Source organism: Stegostoma tigrinum, chromosome 14 (genome assembly GCF_030684315.1).
Source record: "Stegostoma tigrinum isolate sSteTig4 chromosome 14, sSteTig4.hap1, whole genome shotgun sequence".
Taxonomy (NCBI): Eukaryota; Metazoa; Chordata; class Chondrichthyes; order Orectolobiformes; family Stegostomatidae; genus Stegostoma; species Stegostoma tigrinum.
The window spans coordinates 61,515,583-61,535,768 of NC_081367.1; the positions used below are offsets into that span (position 1 = coordinate 61,515,583).

Below are 20,186 nucleotides of genomic sequence, written 5' to 3' on the forward strand. Positions count from 1 at the left end.
GCGTTACACCATTACATCTGCCTTGAGATAAAAAGAAGGCTTGCTATTTGGTACATCATAACTGAGGCTGTTATTTTGTAATCCTAATTTTGAGGTCTGGAAATTGCACATTGTTCAGAAAATTAATGAATATTTGATTCAGTGGAAAAGCGGTTTAATTGTAGCCTATTGCATCAACTGAAATTTGAATTAAAATAAAGCAAACAATTGCAGGTGCTGGTGACCTGAATCAAACGAACAGAAATCCACCTAACTTGCATATTTTCGGAAAGTGAGAGGAACCTGGAGCAGCCGGAAAAATCCATGCAGACACGGCAGAATGTGCAAACTTCACATATGCGGTTGCCCGAGGGTAGAAGTGAACCCCGTTCCCTTGGGCTGCCAAGCTGCAGTACCAATGGCAATGATATTAAACTAGATACTTTTAATGCTTTAAGTAACGTTAAAAAAGGAGCAATCAAGGCAAATTAATGAGTAAATTAGTTAATCCACCATCATGTCAAATACGTACACGAATTTGTGAGAAAACATTGCTTTGAAAACGCTTCATGACCCAGGAATAGCATATTTCTTGAGTAATTTAATGCTATGCAGTTGAAGGTCCATTCAACGAAATATTTAATGAAATAGTAATATTCTAAATGAAATGTTTGAAAAAAATTATATTTCTCTCAATGTAGATGAACGGTTTGAATGATTTAATTCTCACATTTGACAATGGTGATAATGCTATCAAGCCTGTGAAATTATTAAACAGATCTTTCTCTCTTAAAAAAATCGTCACACAGATGTCTTTATTTTCTGCAGCTTTTGGGTCAGAGGTTTCCGTTTTGTGCTGACAATGATTTTCGCCATTGAAGAAATCAACAAGAACCCGAAGCTGCTTCCTAACGTCACGCTGGGATACCGGATTTATGATACATGTGGCATGCCACCCTTCAGTCTGAAAGCAAGTTTTGAGTTTCTAAACAGAGGTGAAGACACGTCTTCCAATTGCCGAAGGTCCTCTAGAATATCTGCCATTGTTGGTGAGTCTGGATCATCGCAGTCGAGAGCAATGGCCACCCTATTTGGTCCATTCAGCATTCCCATGGTAAGAAAAAAATTGCCAATTTTCTGTCTTTGTCTGTTTTTGTTTCAGATCTCCAGTATCCGAAATGTTTTGCTATGTTTTATTTGAGGAACATAGAGACAGAGGTGCAAATGCGCAAAGATCAATGAAGGTGCCAGAACAGGTTGGGAGAGCATTTCATAAAACACATAATGTTCTGAGCTCTATTAAGAGGGATACGGAGCATAAGAGCAAGAAGGTGATGTTGAACTTGTACAAGTCACTTGTGAGATGGAATATTATGTACAGTTCTGGGCATAGCATTATGGGAAAATTGTGAATGTATTGAAGGGAGTGCAGAAGCGTTTGAAGAAAATGTTTCCAGATGTTAGAAGCTTTAGTTCTGCACTTAAATTGAAGAGAATGGGACATTTTCCATTGGACAGGAAAAGGTCGAAAGGAGATTTGATAGTAGTTTCCATAATCATGAAGGCTGCATAGATAAGGTACAGAGAATCTAGCATTGTTCATAAAACAGAAAAAAAAGGAATGAGAAATTATATATTGAGAGAACGGTGATACAATGGCTTTATGAGTTGCATTTTGTCCTTGCATTTGTTTGAAGAGAGGTTATAAGACAAAGAAGCAGAGCTGAAGCCAATAAAGGAAACAGCTGTGGAAGCCTGGTTTTTAATTTAAATTTCAAAGTAGAAAAACAGCCTGAATGAGTGGAGTCAAACGCCCACGGAAAGAATTTTTACTTTTAGCTGTCAGTAACAGATGCTGTGGTTTTGAATTTGGGGTTGAATGCTGCAGTACACTTCTCTCCCTGTCACAGTCTGTCTCAGAATGTCCTCTTGATGTTTCGTTTACCTCCTGGACTGCTGGAATTGCGCTGAGCCAACCTATTTTACTGGGCTTGCTTTTCCCAAGGTCGTATTTGTTCGATTATACAGTATCAGAACACTTAGTGTTTAATAGTTAAATAACCTATTATTCTGGTAAGCTTTCCAAACGAACTAAGTTATTATAATTTCTTCTTCCTGTTCTTGAATATTATCTAGATTGTATGAACGAAGTTGTGTTTTGCTTCAAAACAGCTAGTTTTACAAATTGAAATACACCCAGAACACAACTGAATGCGTTTAAAGGACGGAAAAGTCAGGATCCATGCGATCCTCAGAGAATATACTTTGAGGAGTTTTGGTGTGGTCAAGAGCAAACTTAGCCTGCAAAAGATGTAAGCGTGTTGTGAGGAAAATCATTGATGCACAATGAGCACAAAGGATATAGAATGCACTGCCCAGAAATGTGGAAAAACTCGGCTCTACTGGGGCATTCAAGATTAAAAAATGTGGAGCTGAATGATCACAGCAGGCCAAGCAGCATCTTAGGGGCACAAAAGCTGCCGTTTCGGGCCTAGACCCTTCATCAGAGAGGGAAATGGGGAGACGGCTCTGAAATAAATAAGTAGAGAGGGGCAGGTGGACCGAAGATGGATAGAGGAGAAGATATAGGTCGGCAGGTAGGGAGGGGAAAGGTCACGCCGGGGAGGACAGACAAGTCAAGGGGGCGGGGTGAGGTTAGTAGGTAGGAAATGGAGGTGTGCCTTGAGGTGGAAGGAGGGGATAGATGGGACTAAGAACAGTTTAGGGCAGCGGGGACAAGCTAGGCTGCTTTTGGGATGAATTGGGAGGAGGGGGCGAGCTGGGCTGGTTTTGGGATGCAATAGGGGGAGGGGAGATATTGAAACTTGTGAAGTCCACATTGATGCTATTGGGCTGCAGTGTCCGCCATCTACAATCCGACTCCACCACCCAAGACATTTTTCCATCCCCACCCTTCTCTGCCTTCCCTAGAGACCACTCTCTCCGAGACTCCCTTGTCCGCTCCACACTCCCCTCCAAACCCACCACACCCAGCACCTTCCCCTGCAACCGCAGGAAGTGCTACACTTGCCCCCACACCTCCTCCCTCACCCCCATCCCAGGCCCCAAGATAACTTTCCATATTAAGCAGATGTTCACCTGCACATCTGCCAATGTAGTATACCGCATCCACTGTACCCATTGCGGCTTCCTCTACATTGGGGACCACTTTGCAGAACACGTCCGCTCCGTTTGCAATAAACAACTGCACCTCCCCGTCGCGAACCATTTTAACTCCCCCTCTCATTCCTTAGACGACATGTCCATCCTGGGCCTCTTGCAGTGCCACAATGATGCCACCCGAAGGTTGCAGGAACAGCAACTCATATTCCTGGGAATATGCAGGGAGCCCTGCAGCCCAATGGTATAAATCTGGACTTCACAAGCTTCAAAACCTCCCCTCCCCTCACTGCATTCCAAAACCAGCACAGCTTGTCCCCCCCCGACTGCATCCTAAAACCAGCCCATCTCGTCCCCGCCTCTGTAACCTGTTCTTCGTCTCACCTATCCCCTCGTCCCACCTCAAGCCGCACCACCACTTCCTACTTACTAACCTTATCCCGCCCCCTTGGCCTGTCTTTCCTCCCCGGACTGACCTATTCCCTCCCTACGTGCCCACCTATACTCTCCTCTGCAACTATCTTCTCCTCTATCCATTTTCGCTTCACCTCCCCATATCTCCCTATTTATTTCAGAACCATCTCCCCATCCCCCTCTCGGATGAAGGGCCTAGGCCCGAAACGTCAGATTTTGTGCTCGTAAGATCCTGCTTGGCCTGCTGTGTTCATCCAGATCCACACTTTGATATCTTGGATTCTTCAGCATCTGCAGTTCCCATCATCTCTGGGGAATTCAAAAGCCTATTTGACAAATATAGATAGAAACAAATAGGAGTATGGGATAAAAAAAGATGGCGATTGGCGTCAGGCAATGATGTTCTTTTTATGAGCCACTGCAGGCTAAGTGGGCTGAAGGGCCCTTCTGCTTTGCTGCAACTGTTCTCTGATTTGGTGACTTTGCTCTTCCCGGGTCTAAATCTGAATGAATAGCACGGATATTATAAGCAGAATTATTTTATTCATTTTCGGGTTTTTTATATAACATGAATTTTGAGGGTTGGCAGAAGGAAATGTAACATACTTGAAATTTCATTTCCAACAGGTCAGTTACTTTTCCACCTGTGCATGCCTGAGTAACAGAAAGGAATATCCGTCATTTTTCAGAACAATACCGAGTGATACATTTCAGGCAAGAGCCTTAGCCCAACTGGTGAAGTACTTTGGTTGGACGTGGATTGGGACAATTAAGAATGATGATGATTATGGTAACTTTGGGATGCAAGCTTTCACTGAAATTGTTCAGCAATTGGGCGTTTGCATTGCTTTCTCCGAGTCTTTTCACAGAACCTACCACAGAGACAAACTGCTTCGAATCGTAGATACTGTTCGTAAATCTTCAACCAAAGTTATAGTGGCGTTCGTTGATGTTGTGGGAATGAAAACTTTAGTGAATGAGTTTGCACGACAGAATGTGACTGGTATACAATGGTTAGGAAGTGAGGCTTGGGTATCTTCACTATTTTTATCCCAGGGAAAAAGTAGGCGGCTTGTCTCTGGCACGATCGGTGTTGCAATTCGCCAGGTAGATATACCAGGACTGAAAGAATTTCTCATGGACGTGCATCCCTCCATGTATCCTGGCAACCGTTTAGTGAAAGAATTTTGGGAATCAACTTTTGGCTGTGCACTGAGGGGCACAGATAACACAACAGATGCTGGACCCTCTACTATGCTGAAGGAATGTACTGGAACAGAGAGTTTGTGGATGACGCACAATGAACTTACTGATGAATCACAGTTCCGGGTTACTTACAATGTATATAAAGCTACATATGCGATAGCCCATGCTCTTCATGATATGCTGTTGTGTAAAACTAGCAAAAATAATTTTTTCGAAAAAGGTTGTCCAAATATCTCAAGTTTTCAACCCTTGCAGGTAATATGTCAATATTGCTTCAGGTGCAATCAAATTGAAAACATTATTAAACAGTACGGTTTTTCTTCTCAACTAATGTTAACTTCTGAATTCTTTACTCTATCTTACAGCTTCTGCATTATATGAAAACAGTGAATTTCACGACCAAGGTTGGTGAAAATATATATTTTGATGATAATGGAGATCCAGTGGCCGCCTATGACATTGTAAACTGGCAACAGAATGCAGCTGGTGGCGTGGACATTGTCGTTGTTGGGGTCTATGACGGCTCAGCCCCTCCAGGACAAGAAATTGTGATCAAGGATGAATTGATTTTATGGAGTGGACGTCAGATGACGGTAGGGACAGTAGTAATGAATTAATGCCCTCAACGGTGTGGATATGAAATATCATCCACACACCTTCCGGAGTGCAATTGTTTGATAATCAAACAATGCGTTTGTGTTCGGAGCCAGCTTTGGCGCACAAGTTTCATTTTACCCGGATAATATACTTCGGAATATTAGAAGGTCATGAGAGGATGGCCACGTTTAGCAGTTGTGCCATAGGTTACTAGCATTTCTGAAGCAAATCAGGTAGTTTAAATGCGGAGAAGCTGTGCTGAAGCTGCACAAGTGATGTTTAAGTCAGAATAAAAAGCACTAATCCACGTTACAGGAGGGATATGATTGCACTGGAGAGGGAGCAGAGGAGTTCAACCTGGACGTTGCCTGAGCTGGAGGTCTTTGGTTAGGAAGAGTGAATGCACAGACGAAGATTGTTTTCCTTAGAACAGAGGAGACTTTGGGGAATAAATGTGTTGGGCAGGGTGAATGGCCGAGGTTGGAAACATGATTGAGATGCATAACACAATAACGGGCCCATGCTTGTGAGACATTAACAAATGTTCCTTCATGGTGTAGTGCTGAATAAACTGGGGATAACGAATTAAACTAATTAGCAGGGTGTAAGAGGGGATCGGAGGACTTCTGCTTCACGGAGATGACTGTGGAAAGCTGGAATACATTGGTTGCAACATCAGAAGAGGAAGAACCGAAGCTCCTATAGCATTGAAGAAGTATTTAAACATGCACTTGTGAGGCAAATGCATACAAGATGATGGGGAAAGGACTGGAAAGTGGCATGAGAATCACAAGGTGCCAGTGTTGGCCAGCGCAGAGTCGATGGACTGAATAGCCTTCATCATCTGGGTCAAGTTGTTATTCCTCATCTCAGTTGTTCAGTTTTTTTGTTATCTTCTGATTATCCCACAACATTTGTGAGTTAAAGATTTTCTCCACAATACAACAGCAATAATGATCATTTTGCACTGATAGCACCTTAAGGTGAACAGACCAGCCAATTGTTGAAGTAATTTGGCTTGAATTTTGCTGTTTGCGGAGTATACAGTGCTTGGAGATATCAAATCAATCAAGCTTTTTTGAAGCAACATTTGCAATAAAAGTCGAAACTGCAAAGATTAAACGTCCAAAATAACTCTTGTGCAGAGAAAGTATTTAGTGCGTTCCGTACCTTTTTTTTTACGAACTGCACGAAGAAATTGTGTTTCTTCAAAGCAGTGAGATTTTTAAACTCAGTTCTGAACCAATCAAACATGACATCACCATTCAATGATGTTCACTCCCTCTCCAAGCTTCCAAATATTTTCCAATGCACTCATTGAAAGGTATTTTGTGGAATCTGCATCTTCAGCTTTTACAAGCGTCCTAATCTCGCATGATGAAAGCAACCAAGAGTCCGGTGTCTCTTACTCTCTGTCTCACTAACCTCATTTCGTTTTCGTGGAAGGTAGAACAGAGGATGTGAGGTGGAAGAGTTCACAATGACAGGAAATGATTACAGCCCGATTGAATGCAAATGAGTATTGCTGAATTTAAATCCATGAGTGAGGAATTCAGTCGGGCATTGGTTGTGTCCATAACTCTGAGCCAGAAGGTCTGTATTGAAGCCCCATTTATTCCAGAGGTGTACCATGAAATCTGTGCACAGTTGATTAAGAAAAACTAAACACATGGATGCAATGCTGAATCAAAATTAGCTTTTCCAATATACGGTAGAAAACGGTGCACAGTTTACCGAAGATCATTTTGTAAAGATATCAACGCAAGATAATCTGCCAGAATAACAGAATTACACCGCAATATCACGAAGCAGCTCAACTAACGGTATTAAGGCAGAAGATGCTCGAACATGCAACAACTCTGATAACATCTGCGCAGCTGGATGTAGAATTAATGTTTCGAGTGTAATATAAGTTGTCATGAAAATGGAGACGAACAGTCGGAGTTGATTAAAATGTCAACTCAATTCCTCCCTCCATAAATACCTTCAGGTGTCTGTAGCAACTATTGTAATTACTTGAAATTTACAACACCTGCAGCAGTTTGCATCCTTTTCCATTATGAGTCTTTTGATCAGTTAAAATTACGATGAGTTTCCTCAAAAATGAGCTGATAGGGTTTGAAAGTAGACTTGCAAGCTCGATCAGCAAAACTACATCGACAAGAACGTATATTGTGGCACATGGCCTGAATTAAAAAAAAGACTGACAAGCTAACTGGCCAATGTTCTGATTGTAAATGCTTCTGTCACGCTAATTCAGTTACCGTGTTTAAATTCCTCCGCTGCCTGCCCACAGAAGATTTTTCGCTTGGTACCATTGCAATTCTTTGATCGGCCCTAATAGCGAATTCAACGCACATTTCTACATGAAAAGAAATGTAAACACTGCTGAAGTAGTTCCTTTTTGCAATCTAATTTTGCAGTTCCAGAAAAGTTTAGGTGAGTCACTCTGGGCAAGGCCAGAAAAAGTATCGTGAGGGGCTGTAGGCTTGTTTACATGGGATGTGAGAAATCGGCTAACAATATTCTTGCAAAATTGTGAGAAACATTCTCACCAATAAATTCTAAATTTCTATGCATAATAGCGAATATTTCATTCGCCTTTTGAAAATGTATGAGCATCAAAACTATCTCAAAAGTTTTAATTCGGTGTGGTAAACTGTATTTCATTATAGGGACAGGAGTTCAGTGTCCAGAGACTCGAGCATATTCCACCAGTTAATTAGATCATGGCTAATCTGTGGTCTAACTTGATATGCATAGTTTTGGCCCGAATGCCTGAATAAATTTTCTGAACAAATATAGATTAATCTCAAGTTTAATGTGTATAGATTCTAATAAATGTATGACCAGAAATGCGAAATAGGTCACCAATGTCCTGTTTCACTTTTTCATGAAAAAAAGAATGTCGAGTATGACATAGTAAATAAAAAGAATGATTTTCATAGTAAATGAAAAGAATGCCTTTTCTGTAACTTTCTAATTAGGTTCCAAGAGCAATTTGCTCGGAAAGCTGTCCCAGAGGGACGAGGAAAGCAGCAAGGAAAGGACAACCCCTTTGCTGCTTTGACTGCATAAAATGCGCCAATGGTGAAATTAGCAACGTCACTGGTAAGGAGCAACAAGAAAGATTGATTCATGTAATTGGTTGCTGAGAGAGGATTTCAGTATCTTCAGAACTTTGTGGTTTTACTTGAATCATTGGTCCACTGAACATTTCATCATTAATGACGAATGGAAAGCAAGTAATATCTTGCTAACAGAAACGCTATGAATTGAATATTTTAGTATTAGCACAAAAGTATTCGTTTAAAGTAGAATCATTTTTCCATTCATTTTTATGTCATTCCGTTTAGATTCACCGGATTGTATTAAATGCCCTTGGGATTATCGGTCCAACTGGAGACGAGACGAATGCATATTAAAGGACATTGAGTTTCTTTCTTTTGGCGACCTGATGGGGATTATTTTGGTGACTCTGGCATTTCTCGGAGCCTGCATCACAATCGGGGTACTTGTTTTGTTTTATGTTCACAGGAATACTCCAATTGTGAAAGCCAATAACTCTGAGCTGAGCTTTTTCCTGCTTTGCGCATTGACTCTGTGCTTTCTGTGTTCAGTGACATTCGTTGGAGAACCTTCCAGCTGGTCTTGTATATTGCGTCACACAGCATTTGGTGTCATTTTTGTTCTTTGCATTTCGTGTGTTTTGAGTAAAACAGTTGTTGTGGTGATGGCATTTAATGCGGTCCTTCCCAGCAATAACACGATGAGATGGTTTGGACCTACACAGCAGCGTCTATCTGTGTGTGTCCTCACACTGGTGCAATGTTTAACATGTGCAGTCTGGTTAGGAACGGCGCCTCCGCATTCTTCAAAGAACAGTAATTATAGCAGCGAAATAATTGTTTTTGAATGCAATGTCGGTTCGCCGATAGCCTTTTATTGTGTATTGGGTTATATTGGCTTTCTGTCTTGTGTGTGTTTTGTGGTTGCTTTCCTAGCACGACAACTTCCAAACAATTTCAATGAAGCTAAACACATCACTTTTAGTATGCTCATCTTTTGTGCTGTGTGGATAACTTTTATTCCAGCGTATATCAGCTCCCCTGGTAAATATGCTGTAGCTGTGGAAGTCTTTGCGATTTTAGCATCCAGTTATGGGCTCGTTTTCTGCATTTTTGCTCCTAAATGTTACATTATCCTGTTGAGAAAAGACAGAAACACAAAGAAGCAGATGATGGTTAAATGACTTACAAGGATCATTAGTTATTCCACACCAGCTTTGTAATTTCATATCAGTAAAACACAATATTTTCTTGTTATAATCTACTGTTACACTAGTTTAACGTGACGAATTTTAACACTAAAATGAATTGCATAGTCCCCGGAAAACTTGGATCATTTGAAAAACTGTGAAATGAATTCTCAATATTGTGACTGCATGTATTCAAATCAGTTAATCAGATTGTAAATACACTCATATCTTTCACAGTGGAAATGAGCTTGGATTGCAGCAGAGGGAGCAGTGTAGGAAGCAGGATAGGGCACAGATGGGAGACAATCATGGCAGTGGGTATTGCGGAACAGGACGTAACTTATTCAATGTTATGTTATGAGGCAATTCGTTTTTTTAATGAAATAAATGCAATGTGCTGAAAATAAGTGGTCTTGAATAATTTTGTTTTGCTGCCATTTCAATTATATACAATGATGTTTTGTACCAGACAATATCTCTTTGCTTCTAACTGAAGACCAGGGTACCTCTTTAACACAGCATTGTGTATTCATTTAAAATTATGTTGAGTTTTTCATTCTCAAGGTGCCTTATGATTTTTGTTTGCAAGTATAAAACTTCCTCTTCGGTATGATGTGAGATGGAAAATGTCCTGCAGGTTTCAGTGTTGGGGCCTTGTATATTCATGATTTGGATGAAGGGACTGGGGGCATTCTGGCGAAGTTTGCCGATGATACAAAGATAGGTGGACAGGCAGGTAGTACTGAGGAGGAGAGGAAGCTGCAGAAAGATTTAGACAGTTTAGGACAGTGGTCCAGGAAATGGCTGATGAAATTCAATGTGAGTAAATGTGAGGTTTTGCACTTTGGAAAAAAGAACACGGGCATGGACTATTTTTTAAATGGTGAGAAAATTCGCAAATTAGAAGTGCAAAGGGATCTGGGAGTGTTGGTCCAGGATTCCCTAAAGGTTAACTTGCAGATAGAGTCTGTAATTAAGAAAGCAAATGTAATGTTGTCGTTTATCTCAAGAGGGTTGGAATATAAAAGCAGCGATGTGCTTCTGAGGTTTTATAGGGCTCTAGTTAGCCCCATTTAGAATACTGTGTCCAATTTTGGGCCCCACACCTCAGAAAGGACATACTAGCCCTGGAGCGTGTCCAGTGGAGATTCACATGGATGATCCCTGGAATGGTAGGCTTAACATATGATGAACGGCGAGGATCCTGGGGTTGTACTCATTGGAGTTTAGAAGGTTGAGGGGAGATCTAATAGAAACTTATAAGATAATGTATGGTTTAGAAGGGGTCGACGCTAGGGAGTTGTTTCCGTTAGGCCAGGAGACTAGGACCTGTAGGCACAGCCTTAAAATTAGCGGGGGCAAATTTAAAACTGAAATGAGATGACATTTCTTCAGCCAGAGAGTGGTGGGCTTGTGGAGTTCATTGCCGCAGAGTGCAGTGGAGGACGGAATGTTGGATGCCTTCAAGGCAGAGATCGACAAATTCTTGATCTCAGAAGGAATCAAGGGCGACGGGGTGGTGGGGGGGAGTGCAGGGAAGTGGAGTTGAAATGCCCATCAGCCATGATTTAAATGACAGAGTGGACTTGATGTTCTGAATGGCCTTACTTCCACTCCTATGTCTTGTGGTCTTACGGTCTTATGGAAAATAGAGTTCTTGCAATTCTGTGTGAGAAGTAGTTTTTTCGCTCCATATGTCACTTCAAACAGAATGTGGTTGTTTGAGAACGACTCCAATGAGGTAAACGCAACAAACTAGATTGAGGTTGTGCAAAGGCAGTAATTCTGCTTTGGAGTTTCATTGTTTTGAGTGAGACCTTAACTGATATTCTCCCTGAACGCTCAGCCATACTTCATATATGCAGTTGTAACGTTCAGAGATGAGAATAGAAATTTCCAAACATCCCGTGGACGATGAAACTCTCAATCAGTTTCACTGGTTATTTGTTCATTATCACATTTCAGTTTTGATGACCTTACTCTGCAATATGCCTGGTCTGTTTCCAACTTGAGATTATTGTCTGAACTTCAATTTTACTTCACGTTTGCTACATTTGGTTTCTATTTTCTGTACCTGTTAAGCTGTGATTCGTTTCTCTTGCATAAGATTCAATACTTCAGAAAGTCAGATTCGAGTAAAATGTATATTTTCCATGCCGCAGTGATCGGAATATCATCAACTTTAAAAGAGTCTCGGGCCTCTTGTGGTGGAGTGGCAATACCCAACATCTGGGCCAGGAAGTCTGTGTTCAAGACTCACCTCTTCCAGTTGTGAGCATTGATATCTCTGAACAGGTTAATTGGAAAATATCTTAAAACGATCTTGGAGATTGACAAGACAATCAGAAATAAACATGTAGGGGAGAGTTCAAATTTCAGTTGTTTGAGTATTGCTCCAACTCAGACAGATTTGAGTCAATTAGCGGGCCTTATGTCGCAGTGGTATTTGCACACCACCATATCAGATGGTCCAGGTTAAATTTCAATTGTGTCAGAGAAAATCTGAACAGGTTGATTAAAATAAGTAAAAAGGCAATTTGATTTGGTTGGAGCCGTTGACCCAGTGGTACTATGGCCGAATTAGCAATCCAAACATCCATTTCTGAGGAAGGGTCACTGGACCCAAAACATTAACTCTGATTTCTTTCACACACGCTGCCAGACCTTCTAAGATTTTCCAGTAACTCCGTTTTCGTTTCTGATTTGCGACATTGATTTTTTTTTTCGATTTTTACTCAGATAATGTGACGGGTCTGGGTGTCCCACTACAGTAAATGCTGAAATCTAAATTGAACAAAACCAGGAATTAATAGTTGAATAATTAAATCACCTGGTTCATATATGCCCTTTATGGATAGAGGACTGTTGGATGTGGTTTATTCTTTACCTTACTTTGACATGTCTTAGCAAACCATTCATTCGCATCAATCAAGGATATAAAGGAATTACATTGGATATACCACCTGACATTCACAAAAGCACCAAAAAAGACAATGGCAAGGATTCTTCTGCTGTTGCCTTGCTTACATCTAGTGATGAATCCCAACGTTGGACCAGGTGTCTCACAACTAGCCCAGTGCCAGACTAACTTGATTGAGTTTCTTGAAGAAGTGAAGAAGTGACAAGAAGAGTTGATGAAATCAAAGCGGTGAACTTTTTCTATAAAGACTTAAGTAAGATTTTCTACAAGGTTATGCAAGGCACACTGTTAAATAAAGTTATATAACATGGAATACGGGTGAACTAACCATTTGGATACAAATTTGGATAGAGGATAAAAGAAAGAGAGTGGTCATTGAGGGTTGCTTTTCAGAATGGAAGCCTGTGACCACCGTGATACTGCAGTAATCTGTGCCAGGCCTATTGCTTTCTGTCATCTATATAATTGATTTGGATTTGAATATTGGTGGCATGGTTATTAAGTTTGCAGCTGACTCCAAAATTAGCATGATCATGAACAGCAAAGAACACTACCACAGAGTACAACGGGAGCTTGAGTTGAAGAGTGACAGGTGGATTTTAATCTTGATAAATATGAGTTGCTACATGTTGGTAAGTACTTATCTACTCAATTAGAAGCTCCTGGGAATGTTGATGAACATGTGTACCTTGCAATGCAAGTTCATATTTCCTTGAAATTGGAGGCACAGGGAGACGGAGTAGTGAAGAAAGCATTTTGTACATTTGACTTAATTAGTGAGTGCATTGAGCATCGGAGTTGGGAAAGCATGTTTCAGCTGTCGGGGACATTGGTTGGGAAAATTGTGGAATAATGTGTTTAGTTCTGGTCTCCTTTCGGTAGGATGGATGTTGTGGAACTGGAAAGTGTTCAGAAAAGTTTTACAAGAATGTTTGCAGGGTTTCAGGGTTGAGCCATAGGGAATGGCTGAATAGACTAGACTTATTTTCTCTCGAGCATGGGAGGCTTATGGTTGACCTTATGGATGTTCATGAAACCACGAGGAGCATGGATTGGGTGCAAAGCAAAGTCTTTTCCCCAGGTAGGGGAGGTCCAAAGCCACAGGAATTGGTGGTGGGGGGGAGGGGTGGTTAATGTGTGAGGGGCAAAAATCAAAAGGGACTGAAGGGAAAACTTTTTCATATAGTGGGTGGTGCATGTGTGGATTAATCTACCATAGGGAGTGTTGGAGGCTGGTACCGTTACAACATTGAAAAGGCATCTCGATGGGCATATGAATGGGATCAGTTTGGAGAGATGTTGGCCGAATGCTGGCAAATGGAACTTACCATAAGTTAATTCATTTATCATATCTGATTGACTTTGATGAGTTGAGCTGAAGAGTGTGTTTCCACATTGTAAGTTTCTACAACAGTATTGAAAATAGTAATAAAAATAGTGGTGTTAATCTCTATAACTGCAATTGAATTAAGAGCATACATTATCTCAATAAAATCAACCTAGGACCATGAAAACAAATCAAAATATTGCGCCCTTACAGTTTTATTATTTTTTCACATGCCTTTCCAAATGATTGCAATAATGCTGGATGGCAATGAAAATTCTAAATTAAATTAAAACCATCAACACTTACAGTAGAAAGATAAGAGGGTTGTGTTGTTAAAGTCTGGGAGCTATCAAACTCCCCTCTCAAGATCTTTACTGTTTAATACAACACAAATACTGCTTTGGAGACATAATTTTGTTTTGGAACGAACATATTGCACAATTATACTCAAACATTTTCACTTATTTAATGCAGTGTAGAAGCCAGGCTAATGGTCTAAGGTAATGTGTTCAAGTTCCACCACAGCAGGTGGTGACATTTGAATTCGAATTAACAAAATCTGGAATTTAATGCCAGTCTCATGTTTACTGTTAAAAGTTGCTAAATGTTATATATACACTGCTGGTTAAGTGTTGCCTTTCAAGGAGGGAAATCCACCATCTTTATCCTTTATGGCTATCATGCAACTGCAGGTCCACTGGACAACGGTACACAGATGGTCTCACAGGACATCAAAGATCGACAACAAATACTGACCAGGAATGCCCATACACCACGTTCAATTGAAATATGAAAGGGTCACAATTTCAGGACTGTAAGCTCGACAGTTAGGACTGCGGTAAGGAGAAACTTTGTCACTCAGATTTGTTAGAATTGGGAATGCACTGTCTGGGAAAGTGGTGGAGGCAGATTTCTGGAAGAGTGGACATAAATATTTGGAAGTAATGACATTGGAATATTACAATTATGGTACTGGAGAAGGGAGTTACAGGCTGGATATTCTAAGAGTCAGTGGAAACATGATGGATGTCATGATCTCCCGCAGTGCTGTAAAAGTCTATCACCCACTGCTTCAGCAATTGTACCATTGTAACTCTCAATGAATGCAAACTCAAATTGCAAAATTTTAGGTGATATTTTCCAATATTCGGTCTCGAATGTGCTCCTTCAGATGACAATCCTGTAGAGAGTGTTCTCTTTATGAGGGGCAAGAAGACTCAGCAAGAAAGAAGGTTTGTTTGGAGTTGATTGAGTTCAGTAAAGAAAGCATAGTCGCTGAACCTGGATTCAATTTACAAACAATTCAAAGTACCTACTTTGATATGTAACATGACTGTAATTAATTATTACCAGTTCACAGTTGCAGTTCATAATATGCAACAATGTCATGGAGATCAATGTGGAAAACTCGTGGACCAGACAAATTCAGACGCAGATGCAAAGCATCTGCAGCAGGAGACCACAAGTCAGGAAGAACTGAACATTGCATTACCAAGAGTGAATGCCCCATTATACCAGGCATAGAAGTGTATTGCTGGTCATGGAGACTGACACAGGCTTATTTGGTAGTGACATCTCCTGAGAGATGTGTGATATTGTGTACACTTCTCGTTCCAGGGCACTGGAGTGGACCTAATTCTGGTGTGTAATTCACACTTAGAATGACCCCAAAGGAAGAGGAGATAACCAAAAGTCAGTTGGGTGAGAGACGTATTTTTTTAATAATGCCATAGTGAGTGAGTAATGCAACAAGTGGCAACACCAAACCTCCTGGCAAATGGTAATTGCCACATTCCTGCAGGCACAGAAGTATCCAAATCAACAACAGGCAGAATTAATTCCGGACTGTATAATGCATCGATATCACTCCTTTCTATCACACAGGTTGAAGCGTCAATGAGGAATCAAGAATGAATCTCGGACTGAAAGACCAGAAAGGCTGAAATGACAGGATCTGCGTTTTGGAAAATAAAATTGCAACAGCCTAATGCATGATTCAGCAGTGGAGCTACTCTTGCATCTGTAGGATTTTAAGATTTTTAAAAAAAAATCATGGAATACAGTTTTCATGAGCTATTGCTAATGCATGATTGTCCTTCAGAAAGTGATGCTGAATTGCTTCCTTAAATCCCCACAGTCCATTTCGACGAGATACCCCCTACAATCGTATCAGTGAGAAATTTCCACAATTGAAATCCAGCAACTGAATGAATGCCATTATACTTACAAGTGTTAATGCTGAGTGGCTTTGAGAAGAACTTACAGGATGAATGTTTCCATGCATCTGCTGCCGTTGTCCTTCTAGATGATATTTGTTGCGAGGTGTGAGAGTGCTTTCAAACCCGACTTTTTGGTGAATTCTGTGTTACATCGCACAGATAGCACACATTTGTGCCTCTGCTCATTCGTCAGGAGGGAATGAACAATGCAAATCCAGCTAACTGCTTTGTCCTGGATGATGTGGCGTTTCTTGAGTGTTGCTGGAGATGCAAACACCAAGAGAAGTGGCGCGAATTCCATCACTTTCCCGACTTGCCCTTGTTGATGGCAAAAAGGCTTGGGGAGACACGAGCTAAATAGCGCCCTGCTATATTCCGAGCTTTTGACATGCTCTTACAGCCGATGTATGTGTATGGTACCAGCATCATAGATATCGGCGGCACAGGAAATTGCCACTAGGGCAAAACAGTCACCCCAGTCAAAAACCAGCACAAAACATTCTAAGTGACAGGAAGAACTGCCAATGCTGGAGTCAGAGATAAAACAGTGTGGACTTGGAGATGCACAGAAGGCCAGGCAGCATCAGAGGAGCAGGAAAGCCGACATTTCAGGTTGGGCCCATTATTCAGAAATGGGCTACGAATGATCTAAGAGCTTCTTAAATACTAGGTTGGTTTCTTCCTCCTAAACCTTTACAAGCAGTGAATTCCAGGCTGTCGTCAATCTCTGGATGAAAAGCATTCCTTTCTCCTCATATTTCATGTGAACCTGATACCCTTTCCTTAAATCTATGCCCTGGTCATCTCAAGCTAAAAAAACAATTCATAGTTTATCTGCATACGGGCACGAACTACTCCATTTTCCGTGTAGTTGCAAATGTGACTGCATCCTGTGTGATCATTACACTTCTAGTCTTCTGATGGAGAAATTTCATTTTCAAAGTGGCTGTACATTGTTGACTGAGGTCAATGCTCTGAAGAACTGGTGTAACTATGTTTCATCTCCAAGAACATGGTGCTAAGTATCGCTGCAACCAACGGATAGTTTATCCATGGTTTCAATTATATTTTGTGTTTTTATGGCTGCCCGCCATCAAATGGTGCCTTATTCAAGGTGTGGCTCTTTTACTCATTTCTAGAATTCAACCTTTTGGCCATCATTAGACGATGGTAGCAATGGAGGCGGGTGTCAAGTCCAGACAGAACACAATTGTTCTCAGCACCCCAGACATTAGGTTACTGATGTACCGTATGGTTGTAATAAAATTCTGATTCATTTTATACTCCCGCCTCATTACAATAAAGACCAGCATTTCATTTTGATTTATGCGAGCACCATCTAAAGCCCTGTGTTTTAGAGTAACCTTTGCAGCCTAGAAATAGTTTAGCTGAAGGGCTGTAATGACTGTGATACAGAAGATGTAAATTTAGTTTTATGCTTCGGATCACAGGAAGCAGGAGTACAGCCTCGACCCAACACCAGCGTCCCATTTCTCAGCCCCTATGGTAACATGCCTTCATCCCGCATTGACAATCCAACAAAGCCTGTCGAACTCTCCCTCTGGGCCACTGCTCCAAGGTCGTGACAAAATATAAAATCCACAAATATCCACTTATCCAGGATTGTTGACTCCTCCCAGACTCAGAGTTCACTCAAAGGTAGTGAATAAAACTGTCATGATTTCCAAATCAAACACGTTCATTCACACAATGAAAGATTTAACGCGTGATCAGTTATTTAATCGTCTTGTGCTTACTAACGCTTTCTGTAATTTTGCCCACAGTGAGCACCAACACTTGTGTCAACTTTTTTTATAAAGAAAATGATTCAGATCCATGGACGTTTTGCAGCGCTTGTGGTCGAATAATGGATACATGTGTTTAAACATCAATTTTTAATCTCTTTTTATCAAGTTTTAATCAAGTTAGAAAATTATGTGTGTAGTATGTGATAGTCTGCATGAAGAACAGCCATTTCAGGAATGTCTTGTTAAATTAACTCCTTTACAGGCCAAACATATAACATCGTATTGAATTACAGCATCCCAGTACAGCATATGCAGCACACTTTCTTTTTGACTCTAAAACGATAAACGCGACGATTTTGAACGCTCCTTATCCCAATGAGTATCACCCCAGCCTCCCGCCACCGAACCCCTGAATGTCAAAATAGCACAATGACAACATTTAATTAATGGGTTTTGTGAAAGCGACATGAGTCATATATTTTGCTGACTTGAATAGACCAGGTTTCAGAACTGGTTCTTCTTTTGATGAACAAAGCATGTTTGAAATTGAAATTTCACGGAGAGATGAAATTCAAGGAGTGGGGAGGAAACTGAAAATGATTTTGATCCACACTGAAGTAACTTTAGGTCAAAAACTGTTTTCAAATCTCATCAAATGAAAATCGAGAGGAATGTATGAAATCATCCCAAATATTAGTCCAACTTCTAAATTCGTCTTCCTGCTGTGCATTGTGACATTGTTCGATTGTATAACATGGGTGCTCATAAAACAATCGGCTTTACTGCTATCCACGTTGAATTCTCATTCACGATCCAACAACAAAGTAATTACCTCTGAAAATATTCGTAACCCATTTATGAACACTTCCAAAGCATAACTTGGAAGCCACAGAACCCATTATTTTCATCTTTGTATTGTTTACTTCCTTAAGAAGAAGAATATAACATTTCTAAACTCCTAAAAGGAAGACCAAACCGAGGGAGTGTTCATTCGTTCATGAAATGTCATTGAAGATAATGGTTACATTTGTAATTCTTGTTCTTGAACTGCACTGACCTACTTCTTGTCGTTTCTATCTATGTCAGTAAAGGGATTCTGCTCTCGAAACAAAGAAACATAAAGTATCTCACTGGTCTTATATTCTGGATTCATTAAACTAAGTGACATTCCAATTGGTGAGCAGATGATTTGCATTTAGCAATGCTTTATCAGTTGCAATTTTAACCAACATCAGGAATTAGACAGCAGCAGAAAGGGCATCGTTTGTTACGAGGACCACGAGTTTGCTCTGATGTTTCAGAGAAAGGAAATTGAAATTAAAAATCAGGCAGTGTTTAAAAAGGGATAGTTCTCCAAAATGCTAACCAACTTCTCACCCATACTCCAAATGATTGCCTATTCTTACCCTCACAGTGCCCGACCGTTATAATGTCAATATCACTGAGGGCATTTGGTTGCCAGTTTACAATGTTATATGTTGCGACAGGGACTCCATTTTCATCAAAATAAAACTTTCCTCTGATCTTAAGACGAATGATCATACGTTAAACCTACCATTCCAGGCATCATCCGTGTGAATCTCCACTGGACACGCTCCAGGGCTAGTATGTCCTTCCTGAGGTGTGGGGCCCAAAATTGGACACAGTATTCTAAATGGGGCCTAACTAGAGCCCCATAAAGCCTCAGAAGCACATCGCTGCTTTTATATTCCAACCCTCTTGAGATAGACGACAACATTACATTCGCTTTCTTAATTACGGACTCAACCTGAAAGTTAACCTTTAGAGAATCCTGGACCAACATTCCCAGATCCCTTTGCACTTCTGCTTTGCAAATTTTATCATCACTTAGAAAATAGTCCATGCCTGTATTCTTTTTTCCAAAGTGCAAAACCTCACAGTTACTCACTTTGAATTTCATCAGCCATTTCCTGGACCACTCTCCGAAACTGTCCAAATCTTTCTGCAGCTACCCCACCTCCTCAGTACTACCTGCCTGTCCACCTATCTTTGTATCATCGGCAAACTTCGCCAGAATGCCTCCAGTCCCTTCGTCCAGATCATTAATGTATAAGGTGCACAGCTGAGGCCCCAACACTGAACCCTGAGGGACACCAGTCGTCACCGGTTGCCATTCCGAAAAAGAGCCTTTTATCCCAACTCTCTGCATTCTGTCAGACAGCCAATCCTCAATCCACGCCAGTATCTTGGTTATGAAATTCACTGTTCACATGTAAAACAGTAATTTAAGAAAAAGTTTGAACACGGTCACATTAACTGCAAATATTCAACTGTAAATTTGTCCACATCAGGTTTCTGTGTCAATGCAGTCAATATTACGTTCAGTTTAAATTAAGTCTTCCTCGCCTGCCACAGTTGAAAATTCGAAAAATTTGCA

General features: G+C 40.7%; 1 protein-coding gene across 1 annotated transcript; it reads left to right on the forward strand.

Annotated features, from left to right (window-relative positions):
- Positions 1–826: 826 nt before the first annotated feature.
- On the forward strand, positions 827–9,568 carry LOC125457682 (extracellular calcium-sensing receptor-like). The gene is made up of 5 exons (XM_048542234.1): positions 827–1,093; positions 4,141–4,974; positions 5,085–5,312; positions 8,304–8,427; positions 8,673–9,568. Exons 1-5 carry the CDS (start codon positions 842–844, stop codon positions 9,566–9,568), a joined length of 2,334 nt encoding a protein of 777 aa, XP_048398191.1. The 5' UTR covers positions 827–841.
- Positions 9,569–20,186: the final 10,618 nt, after the last annotated feature.